General features: G+C 40.3%; 1 protein-coding gene across 3 annotated transcripts in view; it reads left to right on the top strand.

Annotated features, from left to right (window-relative positions):
- The first annotated feature begins 2,527 nt into the window (after positions 1-2,527).
- LOC127633505 (serine/threonine-protein kinase TAO2-like) overlaps positions 2,528-22,901 on the top strand; it is a 35,392-nt gene continuing 15,018 nt past the window's right edge. For 2 of the 3 annotated variants that reach the window (XM_052112665.1, XM_052112662.1), the window contains exons 1-15: positions 2,528-2,927; positions 4,697-4,837; positions 4,966-5,037; positions 7,658-7,759; positions 7,965-8,010; positions 11,585-11,681; positions 14,205-14,318; positions 14,585-14,676; positions 15,389-15,482; positions 15,598-15,679; positions 15,801-15,968; positions 19,545-19,751; positions 20,034-20,393; positions 20,572-20,700; positions 21,468-21,671. In XM_052112665.1, the coding sequence (XP_051968625.1) occupies positions 4,706-4,837; positions 4,966-5,037; positions 7,658-7,759; positions 7,965-8,010; positions 11,585-11,681; positions 14,205-14,318; positions 14,585-14,676; positions 15,389-15,482; positions 15,598-15,679; positions 15,801-15,968; positions 19,545-19,751; positions 20,034-20,393; positions 20,572-20,700; positions 21,468-21,671 (1,899 nt within the window). In that variant the 5' untranslated portion in view covers positions 2,528-2,927; positions 4,697-4,705. Of the gene's footprint in view, positions 2,928-4,696; positions 4,838-4,965; positions 5,038-7,655; positions 7,760-7,964; positions 8,011-11,584; positions 11,682-14,204; positions 14,319-14,584; positions 14,677-15,388; positions 15,483-15,597; positions 15,680-15,800; positions 15,969-19,544; positions 19,752-20,033; positions 20,394-20,571; positions 20,701-21,467; positions 21,672-22,901 lie in introns of those variants that run through there. The other variant, XM_052112664.1, reaches the window with a different exon arrangement.

Here is a 22,901-nt window from a genome sequence, read left to right as displayed (position 1 = left end):
TCATTCAATCATCAAACAAAGTGCCATTAGGGGCCATGAATAATAAAGTGCTAAATACATAAGTGCAGAATTTTTTTAGTATAAAGAAGAGAGAGTATAAAGAAGAGTAAAAAAGTTGAGTTAAGATGACCTATACTGTTTGCATCCTTTTCATCACAGGAAGAGGAGAGGGGAAGAGAGACAAAGAGTGGCAGCCCCAGAGCCGAGGAGTAGAGGACAGGAGAGGAAGAGAGAGACAGACAGGAAAGCTAAATTAATGGGTGTGTGTACGTGTTTGTGTGTTAATTATGGAAGAATTTGATTCATATAACTGGATTGGTAAAGGTGAGGCACTATGTGCTTGCATATGCCAGCTAGTTGCTCGCTATAGGTGTTACCAGCAAATAGTATCCAAAAATTCAAAAGCTTGATTGTGTGGGTGGGGTGGGGGGCCCTACAAGACATTGTGCTCAGGGGCTTCTGAATTCTTAATCCGGGCCTGCACACGAGGGGTGAGTACCTACAGAATACAGCAAAAAGTCACATGATGGGAGACGTTGGCTCCAATTAGCGCTGATTCGTTCAACATGCTGTCATCAATCAGTGCAATAGTGCCCATCTCTCATGCTCTCAATCCTTACAGCAGGTCTCCGCAGATCGCCATGAATGGGACAAACTGATGTACTGCAAATGCACAGTAAACAACTAACTGACACAGACAGCAGCACTTTTGGTCACATCCAAGTCAACTTAAAATTACTTGAAATCTGAAATGGTATGTGATTGACATACTTTTTAGTGAGCACTCACTCTTAAAAATACAAATTCGTGCCATGTGTTGTTTACCAAGGAGTAGATGACGGATGATCCAAAATAAGATGACTATAAAAATAATAGGCGAACAGTTGAAATATTCATGAGATTTGCTTGTTGCTGTATTCTTGTAGGTAATGTTTTTGAGGCCAAAAATGTATGATGATAAAACAATGCATTCACTTGATGAGTCTTTGATTTGACTTGATATAATAAATAGTGTTAATATCAACTTACAAAAATAAGTATTTCATGCTTATTTACAGTGAGTTAAAAGGTATTTCACATGCCTTCCCATACAGAAATCTGATATATGGCAATTCACCAATACTTCATTTTGGGCATAAATGTACATAGTCTATACATATTTGATGATAATAAATGTTAATACATCAACAGCCATTTTTGGTATTTTGTAAAGTTGTTGCATTTCTAAGCAAAATATGTAAATTTTTATGTTATATTTTTATGCAGGCCTACTTTTTCATATCTTATGTTGTGATAAATCAGATTTCAGAATTGTATGGGTTTAACCTGAAAGCTATTTAAATGTGAACTGGAACTGAAATAGGAATTTATTTTAAACATAAAACAACAACAACAACACAATGCTGAGATGCCATTTCAGATATTTTTTATGAGCAAGCACGTTTTGTTCAGGCAAAATGGAATAATATTAAGAAAACGTATTGATTTTCGTGACTCAAAAAATATTATTTAACCTAACTATGGTTAAGGGAATATTCCGGGTTCAATTCAAGTTAAGCTCAATCGACAGCATTTTTAGCACAATGTTTATAACAGCAAAAATAGATTTTGGCTCGTCCCTCATCCTCTTTAAAAAAAATCAAAAATCTGGGTTACAATGAAGCACTTACAATGGAAGTGAGTAGGGGCCAATCCGTAAACCTTAAAATACTCAGTTTCAAAAGTAGCTATAGCCACAATACTTAAATGTGATTTAAGGCAAGGCCAGTTTATTTGTATAGCACATTTCATACATAATGGCAATTCAAAGTGCTTTTCATAAAAATGAAAAAGAAAATGCAAGCAGGGGGCCTGGGTAGCTCAGCGAGTATTAATGCTGACTACCACCCCTGGAATCGCGAGTTTGTATCCAGGGGTGCTGAGCGACTCCAGCCAGGTCTCCTAAGCAACCAAATTGTCCCGGTTGCTAGGGAGTGTTGTCCCCATTCACTTCCATTGCAAGTGCCTCACTTGAACTTTTTTTTTAAGTAAAAGAGGGGCGAGTCTAAATACATTTTTGTGGTAAACAACATTATGCCACAAATACTGTCGATTGAGTTTAACTTGTATTAAACCCGGAATATTTCTTTAAGTTGTGTACACACCTGTAGGCAATTCCAGGTGCAAAGAAAGCATTTTAATACATTGATGGTTCCACCACTTGACAGTTATAAAGTCATTAAATCCATTATTTATTTTTCTAGAAAAAAAATTATGATTTTTTTTACTTCAAAAATTTCTGAAGATTTCTACAATATTGACACGTGCTCTTACTAGAAACGTAACATGTCTATTTTCATCACCTCAGACAACTTTTTCAATCAAGCATGTACATTCTGTTTCGATTCAAGATAAAAATGAACCAAACACGTGCTCCATAAGTGCACGAGGATTCCAGAGTAATAATAAAATGCTCGTGAACGTAAAGGGGGAAAAAACACCTTTAATTTGCACTTCACTCTCTCTTCCTGTTTCCGGTCGGCTCCCGCCCCGCTCCGCCATCATGAAGTCCCGAACACAAAGCGTATGAGACAGGAAAAGAAAAACAGGAATGGACCTGTCGGTGACAGAAAGACACACCAAACGCGTGACACCGACGGCATGACAAACCATGAGGAAAGTGCCACCGGTGGCGGCGGAATATCGGGCTGTGATTGAAAGTGTTCACCCGCTTTGCTTGACAATCAGCTGATTGTGTCCGTGAACGGTAACGGCAGTATTATTTATTTAAAAACGGACTGATTTCTGTGCTGTGACCACGACCATACTTTAGAAATAGATGGGTCGCTATTCAAATCGATGAGGTCGGTTCGTGTCAAGTGAGAACGGCCAGATCTTCCACAGCAGGCCGGAGAGAGCGAGTTATCTCGTGGATCCCATTAACCACGGTACGACAGATTGATATATCATTTAATAAAGCAGCGCTGGGCGAAATGCATGGGGGACAATATCGCTGAAAATGTTTAACTGTGCGTTTGCTGTCAATAGTACGTTAATCTAGTCTGCTGCAGCTGTTTTTGCATTGCGTGCATTAGGGTGACAGTTATACAGTAATCATAGGTTTGCACCATGTCTCATGTCATTTAAGCTTTTCCTCGATCATTCGCAGAGCTCTTTGACAGTGCATCGCTTCTCCATTAAATGACCGTGCAACCTCAAATTATTATGTGATCACACCTCTGTATGTGTAACATTTTGTTTGACAGAACTTGCAATACAGCATGTATTCATTGAGCACCTAAAAGTGACTGAATTAATCCCATCTTTCATGTGACATATTTGATTTCCTTCCTTTGCATCAGCTTTTGCACACAGCACAAACCTTAAATGCCTGATATTAATATTATGTATATGACTAAGAGCATCATAGAAGAGGTGTGAACCTGATTGTGAGCCAGGTACTTTTGAAGTGTTTGTACGCTTGTGTGATAACACTTATTATGTTCCAGGCATTTCAAGTGTGGGTTGTTAAGATTGCCATTGTATTACAGTTGCTTTTGTATTATTCACTCTAATGCCATTAAAAATCCTGATTGGTGATCTAGCATAATGTTTTGAAATATCATGCATTACTTTAAGATTAAAGCAGTTTTAGTTCAAGTTGCTTAATTTTGATGAGATGGCCTTTCTAGTCCATTTTGTGAATGTCAGGTTTGATAACGGATGACTGGAGTTTCTATTATCGGTTGTTGGAATCAATTATTCATGATTTGTTGTAGGAATATAGGCATGGCCCCTTTTTATTAGTATGTCAGCATACATAAAGTGTGCGAGCTGTATCCTAGATTCTTGAGTTGTTTGCTGGATGTAGAGTAAAATAATATGTATGTTTTGGCATTTGGCAGACATTTATACTCTTTTATCCAAAGTGACTTAAAGTGCATTGCATTTGATTAACATGTGTGTTCCCTGGGAATCGAACCCATGACCTTGGCATTGCCAGTGCCACAACATAGCAGTTACAGGAGCCCATAAATGTCTAATTGCTGATGTGTTAAAAGCAATTAACCCAAAAATGACAATTCTGTCATTTATACACTATCATGTTGTTCTAAACTAGAGAGTACATAGAGTTTACATAGAAAGCAAATGGTAAACTGGATTGTTACAGAATCATTTAGGTGCAAACAGCCCTTTAGGTGGAGGTCTTCGTGTCTTGCTCCCTTATGAGCATTACTCAGATTAAGCAATGTTTTTTTTTTTTAAACACTGTCAGGAAAGGAGTTATACAGGTTTGGAATAACGTGAGAATTAGTAAATGATGACAGAATTTGTATTTTATGTGATTGAACCCTTTTATAGTTGTAAGTCATTAAGCTAGACATGGTTGTTATTGTTAGGGGCGGCTGTGGCTCAGTTGGTAGAGCGGGTCAGCTGCCAATCGCAGGGTTGGTGGTTTGATTCCCGGCCCACACAACTCCACATGTCCTTGGGCAAGACACTGAACCCCAAGTTGCTCCCAATGGAAGGCTAGCACCTTGCATGGCAGCTCTGCCACCATTGGTGTATGAGTGTGTGTGTGAATGGGTGATTGGGAAACAGTGTAAAGCGCTTTGTAACCTCTAAGGTTAGAAAAAGCGCTATATAAGTGCAGACCATTTAACATTACCTCAGATGTTTATGCAAATTTATAATGCAAATTTGTGCATGTGCGAAGGCGCTGGCCATGCCATCAACTGTGCGGGCTGGGAGTCTGAAGGACCCGGAGGTGGCGGAACTTTTTTACAAGGAAGATCCGGAAAAACTCTTCACAGACCTGCGCGAGATCGGTCATGGCAGCTTTGGAGCCGTCTACTTTGTAAGTGGCCATTAGTACATTTCAGAACTGTTGCACAGCTCACTGAACAGAGATGAAGTGACTTTCCCTTTCTTTCCCTGTGCTCTCCCTCTCTTCACGTGTTTCTGCCTTTATTTGCTTTGCTAAAGGCCCATGACATCCGCACCAATGAGGTGGTGGCCATCAAGAAGATGTCTTACAGTGGCAAGCAGTCTAATGAGGTGAATACGCACACACCGACACACAGTGTTCCTATCTTTGTATTAGCAAAGGAGAGCGACCTATCTAAAACCAGTCAACAAGAAATCTCTTGTTGCTGTTGATGCTTCATGCTGTTGTTTAAAGGGCAGTTGTACTAGCTTTTTATGTAAAAGTCACTAAACGCTGTGCTCCAGACTAACATTTGAGAACGAGTTTTACATATGGTTGCACCAGCACCTGAGTTAGTCTAACCAGATGCAACCTGAAGTGAAACTGTGATATTCATACATTAAAATGATTAGAAATGACAATAAAAGCAGATTTATTTTGCGACATCGAAGAAAATAGAAACCATTCTAAATATAGAATGCCGTTGGTTAGGACAGAAACTGTTTTTATAGCGTGTGACATGGTGTGATAGTGGGAATTCGTTTTCTTTCACCGTTTCTATTCATCAGTATCTTGCTGATTAAAATTGAGTCATCTGAAGACAAATAAAGCCTTTTCTACAATCAGGGGGCATTAGAAAATATTTTACACAGATTGAAAGTTCCATTGTATCCAAGGTTTTAACTGTGGTATTTACAGAAAGATCATATTAACCAAAGGTAACTATGATTACGAAACCACTACGAAACCATAATTGCATGGACAGTAACCATAAGAAAAACATATCCAGATATTAAATTAAATTGTATTCCCTCACTACCCCAATATATTGATATACGTTCAATATTTTTTAAGATCTGTGATGTGTGGATTGAAAGCCTTACAATTTCCATTTCATTTTTAATGCTGTTTAGAATGTTTTTAATGTTATTTAATACCATTTTAAACTAGTTTAATCATCAACACTTTATGGGTTTTCATAGAGGTTTTGAAAAAAATAATCAATGCCGAATCTGCGACGCAGCCCACGTTTCTCGCAGCGCTGTTTATGATGATCTGCACGGCTGAGCGCTTGAGACTGGTCCACATGTAAATGTACCTCTCTGTGGTGATCTGTCCGTTGAGCCTTGAGGCTGATAGCTCATTGCCGTACAGTCAGTTAAGATCCATGAACACACCGCTGTGCAAAACTTGCCTACATCTGTACAATCATTCACATTTTCCAAGATGTCATGCTATTTTTTTGTTTTGTTTTATTTTATTTAATTAGTCTTGAAAAGGAATCAAATACTCTTAAATGCCCATTCACTCATCTGTGCAAAGATATGCCTATTATGATTCTTTTTTTTTCTATTTTCTACCCATTAACTCTCATTATACACCTATCTTTGCAGTAGTATCAGTGTTATCATGAATTACAATAATAGAGTGTAATCGGCGCATATTATGGCCACGTATAGCGCATTAGCGATATTACTTTAAATCATCATCAAGCAGTTAAAACAGCTTCTTTTACTGATCTCGAGTGAATTCTACTCTTTGAGACATGAAGTGATTGATAACACATTTTAATGTGATATTAATTGATGTTTTACATGTGGTGTAGTGCGTCCTCATATTTAAATGCTCCCCAAAACTCTTCTCACAGTGGTTGGCCGGTGTCTGAATGTTTGCAAACAGAATTTAATTGCTCTGCTTCTTTTTTACCTCTAAACAAATAATGTAGGAAAATGAAATGGGAAGCAGCAAATCAATGCACAAAGCAGGGATGTTAAACAATGGCCATTGGCTAGGGACGAACTCAATATGACCCGCCCTAATATACCTTCTTTTGTTCCTTCAGAGATAAGGCAGATCCCAAAATGTATTACAATGTGCTCGGTGTATAAATTAATTCAAGATGGTTAACAAAGCAAAACATTTTAATTCAATATATTTACATTAATATATGTGAGTATTGAACTACTGAAATATTTTGCCCAATTTTTAAATGCTGTGTTTTGTGATGCAAATGGACAGAAAATGAAAAAAATTGGATAAAATATAGAGAAATTAATTATGGCAGTCAGAACTCAAAAGAGAGAAAGATGTCAAATGTACCATCACTACAACAGCAGCTGTTTTTGAAACCCCAACTCACCAGTGATGAAATGTACTCAAAAAAGTAAATAAAATTAAAATGGAAAATATTAAAAAGTTTGCTTGATTTATGCTGCTTCATAAGGTGGAAACACTTAATCACAGACTTGGTCTGTAAAAAGGGTCCATTGGTATATCACGCTATTAGCTTAGCAACATGCTAAAGCCAAACTCCAGTGAAATCGGTTGTGAGGGGAGTCTTCCTGTGTCAAACGTTTCAAATCGGCCGCTTATGAGGTCACAACTTGGAATGCAGCAGATATGTGGCCACAGTAAATAGTTTTTCATATTTACAGGTATGTTACCACAAGTTCTGTTCGTTTGCTAAGTGCTGCATAGCACTGTATTCAAATTATTCAATTGACGCAGCTAAAATAGACCGTTGTGCCATTGAAAGAGTGGAAACTGCTCCATTTCACTGTTTAGCAGAGCTCTTTAACAAAAAGAGCCATACATTTGCAAGCCCACCACAATACCAGACAACATCTGAAAGGAAGTCACTGCATGGATATGTTTCCCACACTTGCAGGAGTATGTGAACTGATATAGTGCACAGAACTTGATGCTGAAAAAGCCCTTGATTGTTTCATTGTTCTCTTGTTACTGCTGTAGAAATGGCAGGATATCATCAAAGAGGTGAAGTTCCTTCAAAAGCTGCGGCACCCCAACACAGTGGAGTATAGAGGCTGCTACCTGCGAGAGCACACAGCATGGGTGAGTGTTTGTGTGGGAGGTGAGCCGAACGCATTTGCAAAGCCTCGTTCAGGCAAGAGAATGTACTGACCCGCTAACACCGTTTCCATTAACTACAGTAGAAGCCCAACATGTGCCACTTGCTAACTGCAATCATACCTTCCTCTACCTTTCTCTTTTCTGTCTCTAACACTCACTCATTTTCCTTTCGTGCTTTGTCTTCTAGCTGGTGATGGAATATTGTTTGGGTTCGGCCTCAGATCTGCTGGAAGGTGAGTGAATGTTGGGAATCTGAATTGTTTCAGGGATCTCCTGGATGGTGGGATTGGGCCTGATCTGTCAGCTGAGGGATATTCAGTAGGGTTGGAAACCGAGAACATGTTTATTTTCAGAGCAGGTTCGATTTAAAAATAAATAAATACTGGAACAGAATGATTTTTATTACTTTTGGTTCTGTTTATGGTTCTTGAACACGCATTCTTCCACCTTTGCAGACACGACACTGTGCTAAAATATTGACAGTGTTTCCTCCACTACCATTCAGTACCATTCTGCACTAAGACACTACTACTAAATCAGCAACCTGAAACATAAGTGTGACCAGTGTAGTTGGCTTCCTGAACAAGTTCTTTTAAAGGGATAGAAAATCCCTTTAAGAAATGAAAATTCTCATTTACAGGTGAAACTCGAAAAATTAGAATATCGTGCAAAAGTTCATTAATTTCAGTAATTCAACTTAAAAGGTGAAACTAATATATTATATAGACTCATTACAAGCAAAGTAAGATATTTCAAGCCTTTATTTGATACTTACAGCTTATGAAAACCCCAAATTCAGAATCTCAGAAAATTAGAATATTGTGAAAAGGTTCAGTATTGTAGGCTCAAAGTGTCACACTCTAATCAGCTAATTAATCCAAAACACCTGCAAAGGGTTCCTGAGCCTTTAAATGGTCTCTCAGTCTGGTTCAGTTGAATTCACAATCATGGGGAAGACTGCTGACCTGACAGTTGTGCAGAAAACCATCATTGACACCCTCCACAAGGAGGGAAAGCCTCAAAAGGTAATTGCAAAAGAAGTTGGATGTTCTCAAAGTGCTGTATCAAAGCACATTAATAGAAAGTTAAGTGGAAGGGAAAAGTGTGGAAGAAAAAGGTGCACAAGCATCAGGGATGACCGTAGCCTGGAGAGGATTGTCAGGAAAAGGCCATTCAAATGTGTGGGGGAGCTTCACAAGGAGTGGACTGAGGCTTCAAATGTCGTATTCCTCTTGTCAAGCCGCTCCTGAACAACAAACAACGTCAGAAGCGTCTTACCTGGGCTAAAGAAAAAAATAATTGGTCTGTTGCTCAGTGGTCCAAAGTCCTCTTTTCTGATGAGGGCAAATTTTGCATCTCATTTGGAAACCAAGGACCCAGAGTCTGGAGGAAGAATGGAGAGGCACGCAATCCAAGATGCTTGAAGTCCAGTGTGAAGTTTCCACAGTCTGTGTTGGTTTGGGGAGCCATGTCATCGGCTGGTGTTGGTCCACTGTGCTTTATTAAGTCCAGAGTCAACGCAGCCGTCTACCGGGACATTTTAGAGCACTTCATGCTTCCTTCAGCAGACAAGCTTCATGGAGATGCTGACTTCATTTTCCAGCAGGACTTGGCACCTGCCCACACTGCCAAAAGTACCAAAACCTGGTTCAATGACCATGGTATTACTGTGCTTGATTGGCCAGCAAACTCGCCTGACCTGAACCCCATAGAGAATCTATGGGGCATTGCCAAGAGATGAGAGACATGAGACCAAACAATGCAGAAGAGCTGAAGGCCGCTATTGAAGCATCTTGGTCTTCCATAACACCTCAGCAGTGCCACAGGCTGATAGCATCCATGCCACGCCGCATTGAGGCAGTAATTAATGCAAAAGGGGCCCAAACCAAGTACTGAGTACATATGCATGATTATACTTTTCAGAGGGCCATTTTACAATATTGTAATTTTCTGAGATTCTGAATTTGGGGTTTTCATAAGCTGTAAGCCATAATCATAAAAATTATATCAAATAAAGGCTTGAAATATCTTACTTTGCTTGTAATGAGTCTATATAATATATTAGTTTCACCTTTTAAGTTAAATTACTGAAATTAATGAACTTTTGCAAGATATTCTAATTTTTCGAGTTTCACCTGTACTCTCAATAAACATAATTTACTCACCCTCATGCTATCCCAGATTTGACTTTCTTTCATCTGCAGAACACACACACAAACAAAAATATTTTTAGAAAAATATCTCAGCCAATGCAAGGAAATGGTGGCCTGAACTTTGAAGCTCCAAAAAGCATATAAAGGCAGCATAAAAGTAATCCCTACAACTCCAATGTATAATTCATGTCTTCTGAACTGATAGAATAGGTGTGGGTAAAAAAAACAAATCAATATTTAAGTGCTTTTTTACTATAAATGTCCATTTTCACTTCCACATTCTTATTTTGTTTTTGACGATTCACTTTCTTCGTGCAAACCACCTACTGACCAAGGGGGAGAATCTACAGTACAAAAGGACTTAAATATCAATCTCTTTCTCACCCAGACTTACAGGGATTCTTCTGAGTAAAAAATGGTCTTCGGTGGTGACCAATGTACACGTTCATCACAATGCATTATTTTTTCTTTCCCATAATTGCAGTTAATATTTAAGATATTTTGTTGCATTTCTTGTTTGTAATGAATATTATTAATTTTGATTATCTGAGCATCTAGAAACTTCTGAACTCAACAGAATTTATTGTACTTCGTACGGTGGGAAATTATACTGACAGCACCTTAACTTCAATCCACTACCACAGTTTACTGTGATAAATGTTAGTAAGGGTGTCTAGATGTGAAAAGTCTTGTAATTGATGCTGGTGAAGGGCAGGTGTTTTCTCTTTTCCTAGTCAGCGCTGTTCAGAATGTCAGTGCTGTAGCTGTTTTAAATAGATGAATTGCTCCATTGCTCTTTAAAATAGAAAATTCTCATGTAGAATTCAGGTGGGACACATGAGGTTTGTTATGAGCCATGATATCGAGGGAAGCCTAGTTTAATCACACATGTGATCCACTCTGCGCTATGCTGTTACCAGAGCTTGCATATTGACGGAAGCCCATTTGGTGCGCAAGTGCTCCATTATATCATGTACATTTACATTATATTTACATTTATCCGTTTGGCAGCCGCTTCTATCCAAAGCAAATTAGAGCACTTATTACAGGGACAATCCCCCTGGCTTGCTCCAGGACACAGTGGTGTGGTGGCTGTGGGGATCGAACCGACAACCTTCTGGTTACCAGTTTAGTGCTTTAGCCCACTACACCACCGCCACTCCTAGAGAAGAGCACATTGTTTGGGTGAGAGATTTTCTGTGGATTGCACGACACGGAAGTGATACCAGTCTTTAGTTACCTTGCACACATCTGCGTACCACATGAGAAGCATATTTAGAATTTTGAATGCAGAAAATACCCCGACTCATCATATCGCTTCTGAAGACATGGATTTAACCAATGGAGTTGAATGGATTATATTCATGCTGCCTTTATGTTCTTTTTGGAGCTTCAAAGTTCTGGTCACCAATCACTTGCATTGTATGGACCAACAGAACTGAAATATTCTTCGAAAAATCATTTTTTGTGTGTTATGCAGAAGAAAGCCTTACACATCTGGGAGCAAATAATGAGAGAATTTTCATTGTTGGGTGGATTTTCCTTGAGGAGGATGGGCTTATGTGGGAGAATTGTATTTAATATGTAACATTGTTTGCCACAAGTTTGCAGACAGCAAAAACAGGATCTAATTTTTACTACTCCTTTTCCTCAGTGCACAAGAAGCCATTGCAGGAAATGGAGATAGCAGCAATTACCCATGGTGCACTGCAGGGCTTGGTGTACCTCCACTCTCACAACATGATTCACAGGTACAGAACAGCTTGGAATGACTTCCACTGTCTGTAGATTGTTAGAGCTTGTCCATCTATATAATATAATTTTTTGGACTTACGGTAATTCTGATTTCTGCTTTGGAATGATATGCATTTGAAAAGCATTTTCATTTTCTGATAATTTGCCTTCATAAATCTGAATAGTTATGCCGGATCTCTGCAGTAAATTGGATTACCAGTGTTCTAGACTTTGTGTATGATATTCTGCATACACAACACTATATGCACTGATCAGCCCATCATTAAAACCACCTGCCTAATATTGTGTATGTCCCCCTCGTGCCACGTAACAACGTCAACCTGCATCCAGAACAGCATCCTCATATGCTATTCTTCTCACCACAATTATACAGAATGATTATCTGAGTTACAGTAGACTTTGTCAGTTTGAACCAGTCTGGCCATTCTCCGTTGACCTCTCTCATCAACAAGGCATTTCCACCCACAGAACTGCTGCTCACTGGATGTTTTTTATTTTTGGCACCATTCTGAGTAAATTCTAGAAACTGTTGTGGGTGAAAATTCCAGGAGATCAACACTTCCAGAAATACTCAAACCAGCCCGTCTGACAGCAACAATCACGGTCCAAATCACTGAGATCACATTTTCCCCCATTCTGATGGTTGATGTGAACTGAAGCTCCTGACCCGTATCTGCATGATTTTATGCACTGCACTGCTTACACATGATTGCATGTATCATTGTTGGTGCCAGACAATATTTTGCTGGTGGTTTTAATGTTGTGGCTGATCAGTGTATATACTGTGTGTGTATGTATGTGTGTGTATGTATATACAGTGAGGAAAATAAGTATTTGAACACCCTGCTATTTTGCAAGTTCTCCCACTTCGAAATCATGGAGGGGTCTGAAATTGTCATCGTAGGTGCATGTCCACTGTGAGAGACATAATCTAAAAAAACAAATCCAGAAATCACAATGTATGATTTTTTAACTATTTATTTGTATGATACAGCTGCAAATAAGTATTTGAACACCTGAGAAAATCAATGTTAATATTTGGTACAGTAGCCTTTGTTTGCAATTACAGAGGTCAAACGTTTCCTGTAGTTTTTCCACCAGGTTTGCACACACTGCAGGAGGGATTTTGGCCCACTCCTCCACACAGATCTTCTCTAGATCAGTCAGGTTTCTGGGCTGTCGCTGAGAAACACGGAGTTTGAGCTCCCTCCAAAGATTCTCTATTGGGTTTAGGTCTGGAGACTGGCTAGGCCACGCCAGAACCTTGATATGCTTCTTACAGAGCCACTCCTTGGTTATCCTGGCTGTGTGCTTCGGGTCATTGTCATGTTGGAAGACCCAGCCTCGACCCATCTTCAATGCTCTAACTGAGGGAAGGAGGATGTTCCCCAAAATCTCGCAATACATGGCCCCGGTCATCCTCTCCTTAATACAGTGCAGTCAGCCCTGTCCCATGTGCAGAAAAACACCCACAAAGCATGATGCTACCACCCCCATGCTTCACAGTAGGGATGGTGTTCTTGGGAAGGTACTCATCATTCTTCTTCCTCCAAACACGGTTAGTGGAATTATGACCAAAAAGTTCTATTTTGGTCTCATCTGACCACATGACTTTCTCCCATGACTCCTCTGGATCATCCAAATGGTCATTGGCAAACTTAAGACGGGCCTTGACATGTGCTGGTTTAAGCAGGGGAACCTTCCGTGCCATGCATGATTTCAAACCATGACGTCTTAGTGTATTACCAACAGTAACCTTTGAAACGGTGGTCCCAGCTCTTTTCAGGTCATTGACCAGCTCCTCCCGTGTAGTTCTGGGCTGATTTCTCACCTTTCTTAGGATCATTGAGACCCCACGAGGTGAGATCTTGCATGGAGCCCCAGTCCGAGGGAGATTGACAGTCATGTTTAGCTTCTTCCATTTTCTAATGATTGCTCCAACAGTGGACCTTTTTTCACCAAGCTGCTTGGAAATTTCCCGTAGCCCTTTCCAGTCTTGTGGAGGTGTACAATTTTGTCTCTAGTGTCTTTGGACAGCTCTTTGGTCTTGGCCATGTTAGTAGTTGGATTCTTACTGATTGTATGGGGTGGACAGGTGTCTTTATGCAGCTAATCGACCTCAAAAAGGTGCATCTAATTTAGGATAATAAATGGAGTGGAGGTGGACATTTTAAAGGCAGACTAACAGGTCTTTGAGGGTCAGAATTCTAGCTGATAGACAGGTGTTCAAATACTTATTTGCAGCTGTATCATACAAATAAATAGTTAAAAAAATCATACATTGTGATTTCTGGATTTTTTTTTAGATTATTTCTCTCACAGTGGACATGCACCTACGATGACAATTTCAGACCCCTCCATGATTTCCAAGTGGGAGAACTTGCAAAATAGCAGGGTGTTCAAATACTTATTTTCCTCACTGTATATATATATATATATATATATATATATATATATATATATATATATATATATAAACAAACACTAGATTCAAAGAAGAGATGTGTCTTCCATTACAGGGACGTGAAAGCAGGTAACATCTTGCTGACAGAGCCTGGCCAGGTCAAACTGGGAGACTTTGGTTCTGCCTCCATTGTTGCTCCTGCCAACTCCTTTGTGGGTACACCTTACTGGTACGAAAACCCTTCCATGAAATTACTTACCAACTATCTACTGTAGATCAACATATCCCACTGATGTCATTTGGAAATACATGGATATGAATATTCTGCATGATATAAATCGTTTTTCATAGAACACTCACTCACTAAATTGCTTTTCCCTGTACGTTTGAATGTTGTTTATTTGTTTTGTGGGCAAAATCATTGTGTTAGAGTTTCGTTACATCTAATGACAGATGACGTAGTTATTAGTTATGACCGAGTTGTGCTCCGTGCAGGATGGCGCCAGAGGTAATCCTTGCCATGGATGAAGGACAATACGATGGGAAGGTTGACGTGTGGTCACTTGGCATCACCTGCATAGAGCTTGGTAAATAATCCCTGATGCACAAGAGCATTCACCCATTCAATGACTGTTAAAAGTGAACACAGTTTCAGTTAGTCTCTGGCAGGCATGAGAATGTACATTTGCCTTTAAATATAGTAATATTATTATTCCATGTATATAGCCCACATCAGTGGTTTTTATCGCAGAACATGGATTTGTCAGTTAGTAATAATATCAGGTGGTATGAGGAAAATCTTATAACACTATGAGTAATATAATATATAGTTATTTTTACAGAATTTTCAACAGAATAAATGTTCATTCATTTACCATGTGATAATTATATTATTGGGAAAACCTGTGAATGAAATATGTCATCTCATTTATTTTATTTGAAACTTTATGTACGCAAACTAAAAGATACCATTATTCATTACAAATGAACAAAAACTCTTACGTTATATAACAGAAAAGATTCAAAACTATTTTACATTTTAATTGAATGAGCCACATTCAAATCATTGTGAAATAGCTAAAGTACACGCACCTGCGATTGCCAGGCTAATTTATCTGCTGTGGTATAAACTTTACAGCAAAATCTCTTTTGGTTGACACATTTCTACTGACGTACAGCATGCTGAATTGACGCCCAGTCTTTGTATTGTTAAAAAAAAATGACTGTGTTTACATTAATACACTTACAATGGAAACCAAGCAGCTAACTATTTGCTTGTGTCCTTTCCTTTTATTGTAGCGGAGAGAAAGCCTCCCTTGTTTAACATGAATGCAATGAGTGCCTTATACCACATCGCCCAGAACGAGAGCCCAGTCCTGCAGTCCAATCACTGGTACGGGACCAGAGCGACCTCATCAAACTCATTATACCAGATGGTGCCTTGCCTCTTTTGTTTTACTCAATTTTAACTCTAGTATATTAACATATTTTGTGCCCCAATCTCTCAGGTCGGATTATTTTCGTAACTTCGTAGACTCTTGTCTGCAGAAGATTGCCCAGGACAGACCTACCTCTGATGTGCTGCTTAAAGTAATATTCTTTTAGAGTTTTTAGGAGCTGTCCCTTTATGCACTAATTACACATTTTGAACATTGTCTCTTTCTATGATTAGTTTTATTGAAATTGACCTTTTTCCAAACTGTTTCCTCAGCATCACTTCCTGTGTCGTGAGCGCCCAGTGACAGTGGTGATGGATCTGATAGCACGCACTAAAGATGCCGTGAGGGAGTTAGATAACCTGCAATATCGAAAGATGAAGAAGATACTCTTCCATGAAACGCACAATGGGCCTGCTACTGAGGGCACAGAGGAAGAAGAGGTGGAATAAACTTTCAGCTACTGATCAGTGTTTGTCTTTTCAAATAGGAAAAAGATTGTTGATTTTCAGGACCCCACGCATTTCAAAAATGCATAATAATTTCATAAATTTACACTGCAAGAGACAAGCTATATTTAGTGCTACTTAATCAATACTCGCAATAAATGTCAACCCCCTATGGGATTGTTAAGCCGGCACCACACTAGCAGAATTTAAACAACTCCATTTTTGCCGAGGGTGTCACATATGCAGATTGATTTGCTGAAATCTCGCTTGTTTCAGTCAGAGGTTTGACACAAATGGTGGAGGGATGACAAACATACCAACTCATCGCAGCTCTCTCTCTGATTCCCTGTCACGTGGAGCTTGCCGAAATAACAACAGGAGTGCCACTTGGGCATAAACAACTGCAATCGATTGATTCAGGCCGTTTTCAGACCTATAGCTTGCTTGATTTGTTCCGAAATGGGGATAAAATTGTTACAATGTTGGATTTTTTTTTTAGTTTCATTAGTTGGTTTTGCATTATTTCTGCATTGAAAATGACCTGTTCTCTGGTCACGAAGCTCTCTCTTTCTCCCTCCCGCACCAGCACACTTATTCACACATATACACACAGAAAGAGTGAAGCCACGTTTTCATCTGTCAAATAGTTGCTGATGCCGTTCTACCCGGTTCTGTTCTTTTAAAGATCGACCTATATAATATTGCTACCAATATCTGCATTTTAATGATGAATTGCAGTGAAGAGCTGACCTACAGATTTCTGCTCCATCCTGGTGGTCTCGGACAAATGTTTTTGGTGTCAATCCAAGTGCAATTGTCATGTTCATGTGTGCCTATACGAACCGAACCAAGGGAAAAAATGCACCAGGTTTGAAATAAATGCTGCACGTGAGCCAGGTGTGAAAACTCCCTTAGGGAAGCGTTTCATGGAGGAACTCTGCCATGTGAAAGTTTGTGATTGTGTAGTTATCTTCAAGGCTTGCCATAGAATGCATATGTCCATATGCAGCTTTCAGAGAGTAAAGAAATTACGTTCAATACAAAAAAACTCTCCTCTGCTTTCTGCTTTTAGTGTAGGAAAAAAGGCACAAAAAAAACGCTTGGTGACAGAATCGCTGTGGATTACAATCAGTGTTTGTAATGATATGCAGCTGAGTGCGATGAAAACGTTCAGATCAGCTTGACGTCTTGTCAGTTCTTCAGTAAAAGAAGCTCAATGGTCACTTGATGAGAACACAAGAGCCTGCCCCAGAGACAGAATTATTTTTTTTTTCAAGCAAGCCTGATGTGCTTTTTCAGTTTTTGAAACCATTAACTTCGCAAAAAGTCCAGATGGTCAAGTGATTAACGACCTCCCACTGGTGGACTCTAATGAGCCCTTTGTCTCCCTCTACCTAGCTGGCTTTTACTAAAGCTCACACCTGAAAATCACTGGAAAAATTGGCTAGTTTGGTGCTGGTTTAATAAATTGATACATTTTAAAACTGCAGGTTTTTTTTTAAATTCCCTGTCCACACTGCCGTTTTCCAAAAGTTGCTTGTCCACACCAAAACTTCTGAAAACACTCCAATCCCCTCACTGCGCATGCGAAAAATTTTTTAAAGTGTGGACTACGTCATTTCCATATGCGTCCGATTAAATTTCCCATCTCCTTAGAAGGAGTGCAATGTGAAGGTTGCACAAATTAACATTTATCTTTAACAATGCTATCAAATGGCACTTTTCCACTGCACATTACGGTTCGACTTGCCTCAACTCTACACGATTTACTTTTCTGAGCGTGCATTTCCACTGCAGTTTAGTGCCGCTTCAACCTGGGTGGTACTGTAGGTAGATCATTAAAGTTGCTCCGCCTGTACTGCCGTGACATCTTAAACACGATACAAATGGACCAAAACAATAACACAACTACTAGCTCATTGTGCATGGTGACGTTTTTTTCACACAAGTATAACAGTTAAATTGACCTGGTTATTTAAGAAGCAAGCATCCAGTACCTGGTCAACTAAATAAAGTGAAGCTTTCAAGCAGAGTATAGAGTTAACATAACAAAACATTCCATTGTGGATCGATGCCAGTCCAGGGCACTCTCCCTCCCATTGCTCGCCGGTTTAGATAGTGTCCATTTAGTCGAACCACTTCCACTTTTCCTTGATGGTTCTGTAGTCACTTAAATTTTTTTTTTTTTTTTTTTTTTTACTTTTCCCTACACTGTTGGTATGTCCAGTGGTAGTCGTGTGCGGCCAACAGCTGAGACACTTCCTGAGACACTTTTTAGTTTTGCGTCGTTTCTTTCTTCGCTAACGAGTGTACAGTCTGCACCTCGTTTATTGAGAATGGCGTGGTTTTGCGCACAGCCGTTTCTTTTTTCACAATTTGAAAGGTGCGTGAACAAATGATACTGCTATCGCTGTTACTAACTTTAAAACTAGTGGGTTGATGTCCCGTGTCGGAAATCCAATGACGCTGGTAGTGACGATTCTCCCTGACCAATCAATGATCTGCAGGATTTTGACGTCACATTTAGTATCGGCTTGGAACCTTGACCGAGAAAGGTATCAGGTACCAGGTACTATCCACTTTGAAAAACCCCAAAAAAGCAAGCAGTCGAGTTGAGTCGAGTTGTACCATGCAGTGGAAAAGCCCCAAAAGTGGATAGCAGGCACAGCAACACTGCTACAACATGGGCCGCCATCGTGATTGTTTTTGGTTGAATGGATCACATGACTTCATCACATGATAACAAATAAGTCATAATTTTAGAATATCTTTGAACTGTTTTTCCCTGTCCGTAATACAATGCAAAGATGGTGTTTTCAAATGTATCCACTTGGGAGAGCGATTTCGAAAAGCTCAGTTTTTGCTGGACAAAAACAGTCTTGGTGTGGACGGAAGAAGAATACGTTTTAACAATAGATGTACACGTAATCCAGAGTTTGCTAAACTGTTTTGTCTGGCTATTCAGATGTGTCAACTCATGTTTCAAACGTTTTGAGTTTAACTCTTTGTTCTCTTGTTTTGGGAGTGCTTGAGTGAATTGATTTTGACATAAAGGCATTTTGACTCTTTGATCTAGCTACATTTAAAAGCCTACATGTAATCAGAATAGACTTTTTGCTTACTTAATACAGGGTCCTGGTCTTTTTGTAAACAATTAATCTGTGCATGTTATTTCAAAGAAAAAAGTTTTCATCAGAATATAATAACTCGTTCTGCCTCTGAAAAGTTCATTTTCTGCTGATGTCACCAAACACTCTACTTTTTCCATCCCCTCCAACCACCTGTCACTTAATTTCTGATGGATAAAAGTTACATCCTCATTTTTGTAATATTTTTTTTTTCGGCATTGAAAATCCGGTTTCGCGCAGAAATACGTTTCTTTACAAAAGAAAAATTATTGCAAACTTCGGTTCATGTTGACTTGAAAAATAGATCTTAGAGATCGCAATAGTGAGCGGAAAGTACCTTGCATGCAAATTTGTTGATAACGTATTTCTTACAGGCATATAAGGTTGTTGCCAACTATCGTGATGTGTGTTTAATTTTCAAACATACATTTGTATCTTACAGGATGTAGAACATTACATGTTGCGAACGGGAACAGTGAACAGCATGGAGAGCTCCCATTCACTGCCGTCCATGTCAATCAGTGCCAGCTCCCAGAGTTCTTCAGTGAACAGCTTGGCTGACGGTTCAGATGACAGTGGAGAGATGGCTATGATGCAGGAGGGCGAGCATACTGTCACGTCCAACAGCTCTGTGCTGCACAAACCTCTGGTATGTGTGAATGGGTTTGTTTCAAGTCTGTGGTGAATTGAAGCTCTATTGTTTGTTATACACATAGTCCCCCCCCCTTTTCTTTACTTGTAATCCCTATTAACGTCATACAATGTGGGAATGTTTGTATTGGACAAATGCAATAGGCCAGACACCTTATTTTTTTGTCTGCTGAAATGACAAAGCATTTTGAATTAACATTCAGTATATGACAATGCAAACTCTGTTCTATAGATACTTTTATGACCTTTCCTTTAATTGTCCCTCTGTGTCCCCACATAGAACCACGATAATATTTATGATGACCCCTACCAGCCAGAGGTGGACTCCCAGCTGCTGGGCCCTTCTGGGGGTCGCCGACGCAGAGGACGGGACCATTTTGCCACCATCCGCACGGCCTCTTTGGTGACCCGTCAGATCCAGGAACATGAGCAGGGCTCAGCGCTGAGAGAGCAAATGTCCGGGTACAAGCGAATGAGGAGGCAGCATCAGAAACAACTGATGGCTCTAGAGAACAAGCTGAAGGCTGAGATGGATGAACATCAGCTCAGGCTTGACAAAGAACTGGAGACACAGAGGAACAACTTCAGCAGTGAAGCAGACAAGCTTAGCAAGAAGCACCAGGCCATCCTGGAGAAAGAGGTGAATGAAGAAAATGCTAATTGTTTTAGATATTTTATAGAGTTGTAGTCAGATATCCTCCACACCCATTACTTGTTTACATTGTAAACGCTGTATAATCTGTAAAATATTCTTTCTTTCCTTCCTTGTCTTTTCTTTACTTCGCCTTCTCTTTACCTCTGTTACCTTCTTCTCTTAGACTAAGGGCACTCTTGCAGAAGAAAAGAAGTTTCAGCAGCATATTTTGGGCCAGCAGAAGAAGGAGTTGACCAGTCTAATTGAGTCTCAGAAACGCCAGTATAGACAGCGAAAAGAGCAGCTTAAAGAGGTGTCAATGTCCATAAGATAGAAATTCTTGTACCCCTTTTCCACTGACTACCAGTGCTGGTTCCAGAGCCTATGCTCAATCACCTTTGCACCAGCCCCTTAAACCTGTTGGTTTTGTAACCATGAACTACTAATGTCAGAGGCCAGGGTGCGGTAAAATGCCCTGACCTGATGCGATGAGATTCCAGTGACAAGCAATCTTCTGTATGTCTACACTGAATGTGAAACTGTTGTGCGAAGTGGCACAGTCACAGCCCATGAGAACATATTTAATGTCATTTTAGGAGAAGTTGGATTTTGGACCAATGAGAGTTCACTGTGGGCGGGGGTACCCTGCATGAAACTGTAGAAATAGAAACCAAGTCATCAGCAGAATGTCCTGTCCTATACTTGTTGTAGTCACAGAGGCTGTGAGGAGGGGAAACTCATGGAAGGTTAACATGGAAGAGAGACATTTTATTACGTTGCATCTGGTTAGGACTAAGTCTCGGAAATAAAGACCATATTGTATAGTAGCATAGTCGGTTATGTCATTATTCGTCTCTCAAATCAGTGGAAACACTGGTCTGTTTTGAGAGAGGTCAGCAGAACATTCAGCTGAGCACTGGCTCTGGCACAAGCACCTTTTTGGTGTAAATGTTTAGTAGTCCATTAGTTGATAATCTGCTTTGAAAGAATAGCAGCTGATTTACTGCTTCCTTCCTATTTACATTGCTGTTTGGCTATGGATTTCTCAGATGTTGTGCTAAAAGTTTACTCTATATACAGGAACTGAATGAGAACCAGTCCACACCAAAGCGAGAAAAGCAAGAGTGGCTGGTTCAACAGAAGGAGTGTCTTCAGCAGATCCAGGCAGAGGAAGAGGCAGGGTTACTACGACGACAGAGGCAATACTTCGAGCTGCAGTGTCGTCAATACAAGAGGAAGATGCTGCTAGCCCGCCACAATCTGGAGCAAGACCTACTCAGAGAGGTACAGATCTTGTGATAGATAGATATCAGCCAGAAATATTAACCGTTCAATATTTGGCTTATTTGAGATTATCGCAGGGTTCCTACAGTAATGGAAAACCTTGAAATATCAGGGAATTAAACAAATTTGATTACCATAATAAAAATTATTATCTAGTAATCACAAACGACTCAAAGTCATGGAAAAATCCTGAAAATTCATTGGTCAAAGGTTAATGGCGTTGGACAGTTAACTGAGGTGGACATTCTGCCTAGTGTTATGCTGCATTCCATTCAAAGTCAGATGTTGGTGTAAAGTGAATAGGGGGAGGGAGGAGGCGAGAACCGGCTTAACAACATAAATAATAGTTTTAATGATAAACTTAACCAAAAGACACAAACACACACACGACGGTCACCACCATCCGCAGTCGGCCTTTTTCCTTCTTGGAGGCGTAATTAGCCTGATAAGGGACCGGGTGTGGATAATCATGACCTGACCCGGCCCCGCCCTCTGCCCTGTCACATCCTCCCTTGTTCTCCCAGGCTGGGGAGTCCACGGCATGATGTACACCCCCCGAGAGAGAGAGAGTAGAGAGAGATAAAAAAAAAAAAACACTTACTCGCCACTCCTCCACCCTCTAACAGATGACAGCCGTGCCTCCCCGGGTGGATCGTAGGCAGTCCTCCAGCCCCTGGTGGACGGAACGCCCTGCCGTGTTCTCAGGGAACAGAAGGGGTCTCCCCCGCCCCTGGCAGCGGTTCTCCCGCTCCAGGCAGTCGGCAGAGAGCCCCTCCCCGCTCGCGATTGCCGGACTCAGACCCCGCCGTGTTTCAGCTGCTGGTAGGGGACTCCAGGTGGTCTGTTAGGAGCCCCTTCTCCCCTCGCAGTCGGAGGCTGTTCCTCAGCCTCCAGGTGGCCGGGTTCCTCCGTCCCCCGGGAGACGCGGCTGCTCTGTTGGAGTGGATGGTAGTGGCATAAACTCTACTACGGTGTATCCCTCCTCCTTCCCGGGTCTTCGGCACCAGTGTAAAGCGAACAATGTAAAGGAGGAGGCGAGAACCAGCTTGACAATATAAATAATAATTTAATGAAAAACTTAAATAACACAAACACACACATGACAGTCAGCTGACCATAAACGATCTCTCTCTCATCGCACCACCATCCGCAATCGGCCTTTATCCCTCTCAGGGGCTTAATTAGCCTGATAAGGGACCAGGTGTGTATTATCACGACCTCCCTCCGCCC

This window comes from Xyrauchen texanus, chromosome 40, assembly GCF_025860055.1.
Source record: "Xyrauchen texanus isolate HMW12.3.18 chromosome 40, RBS_HiC_50CHRs, whole genome shotgun sequence".
NCBI classification, from domain to species: domain Eukaryota; kingdom Metazoa; phylum Chordata; class Actinopteri; order Cypriniformes; family Catostomidae; genus Xyrauchen; species Xyrauchen texanus.
Note: the sequence above shows the minus strand (reverse complement) of the source record. Positions and strands in the feature narration are given on the sequence as shown.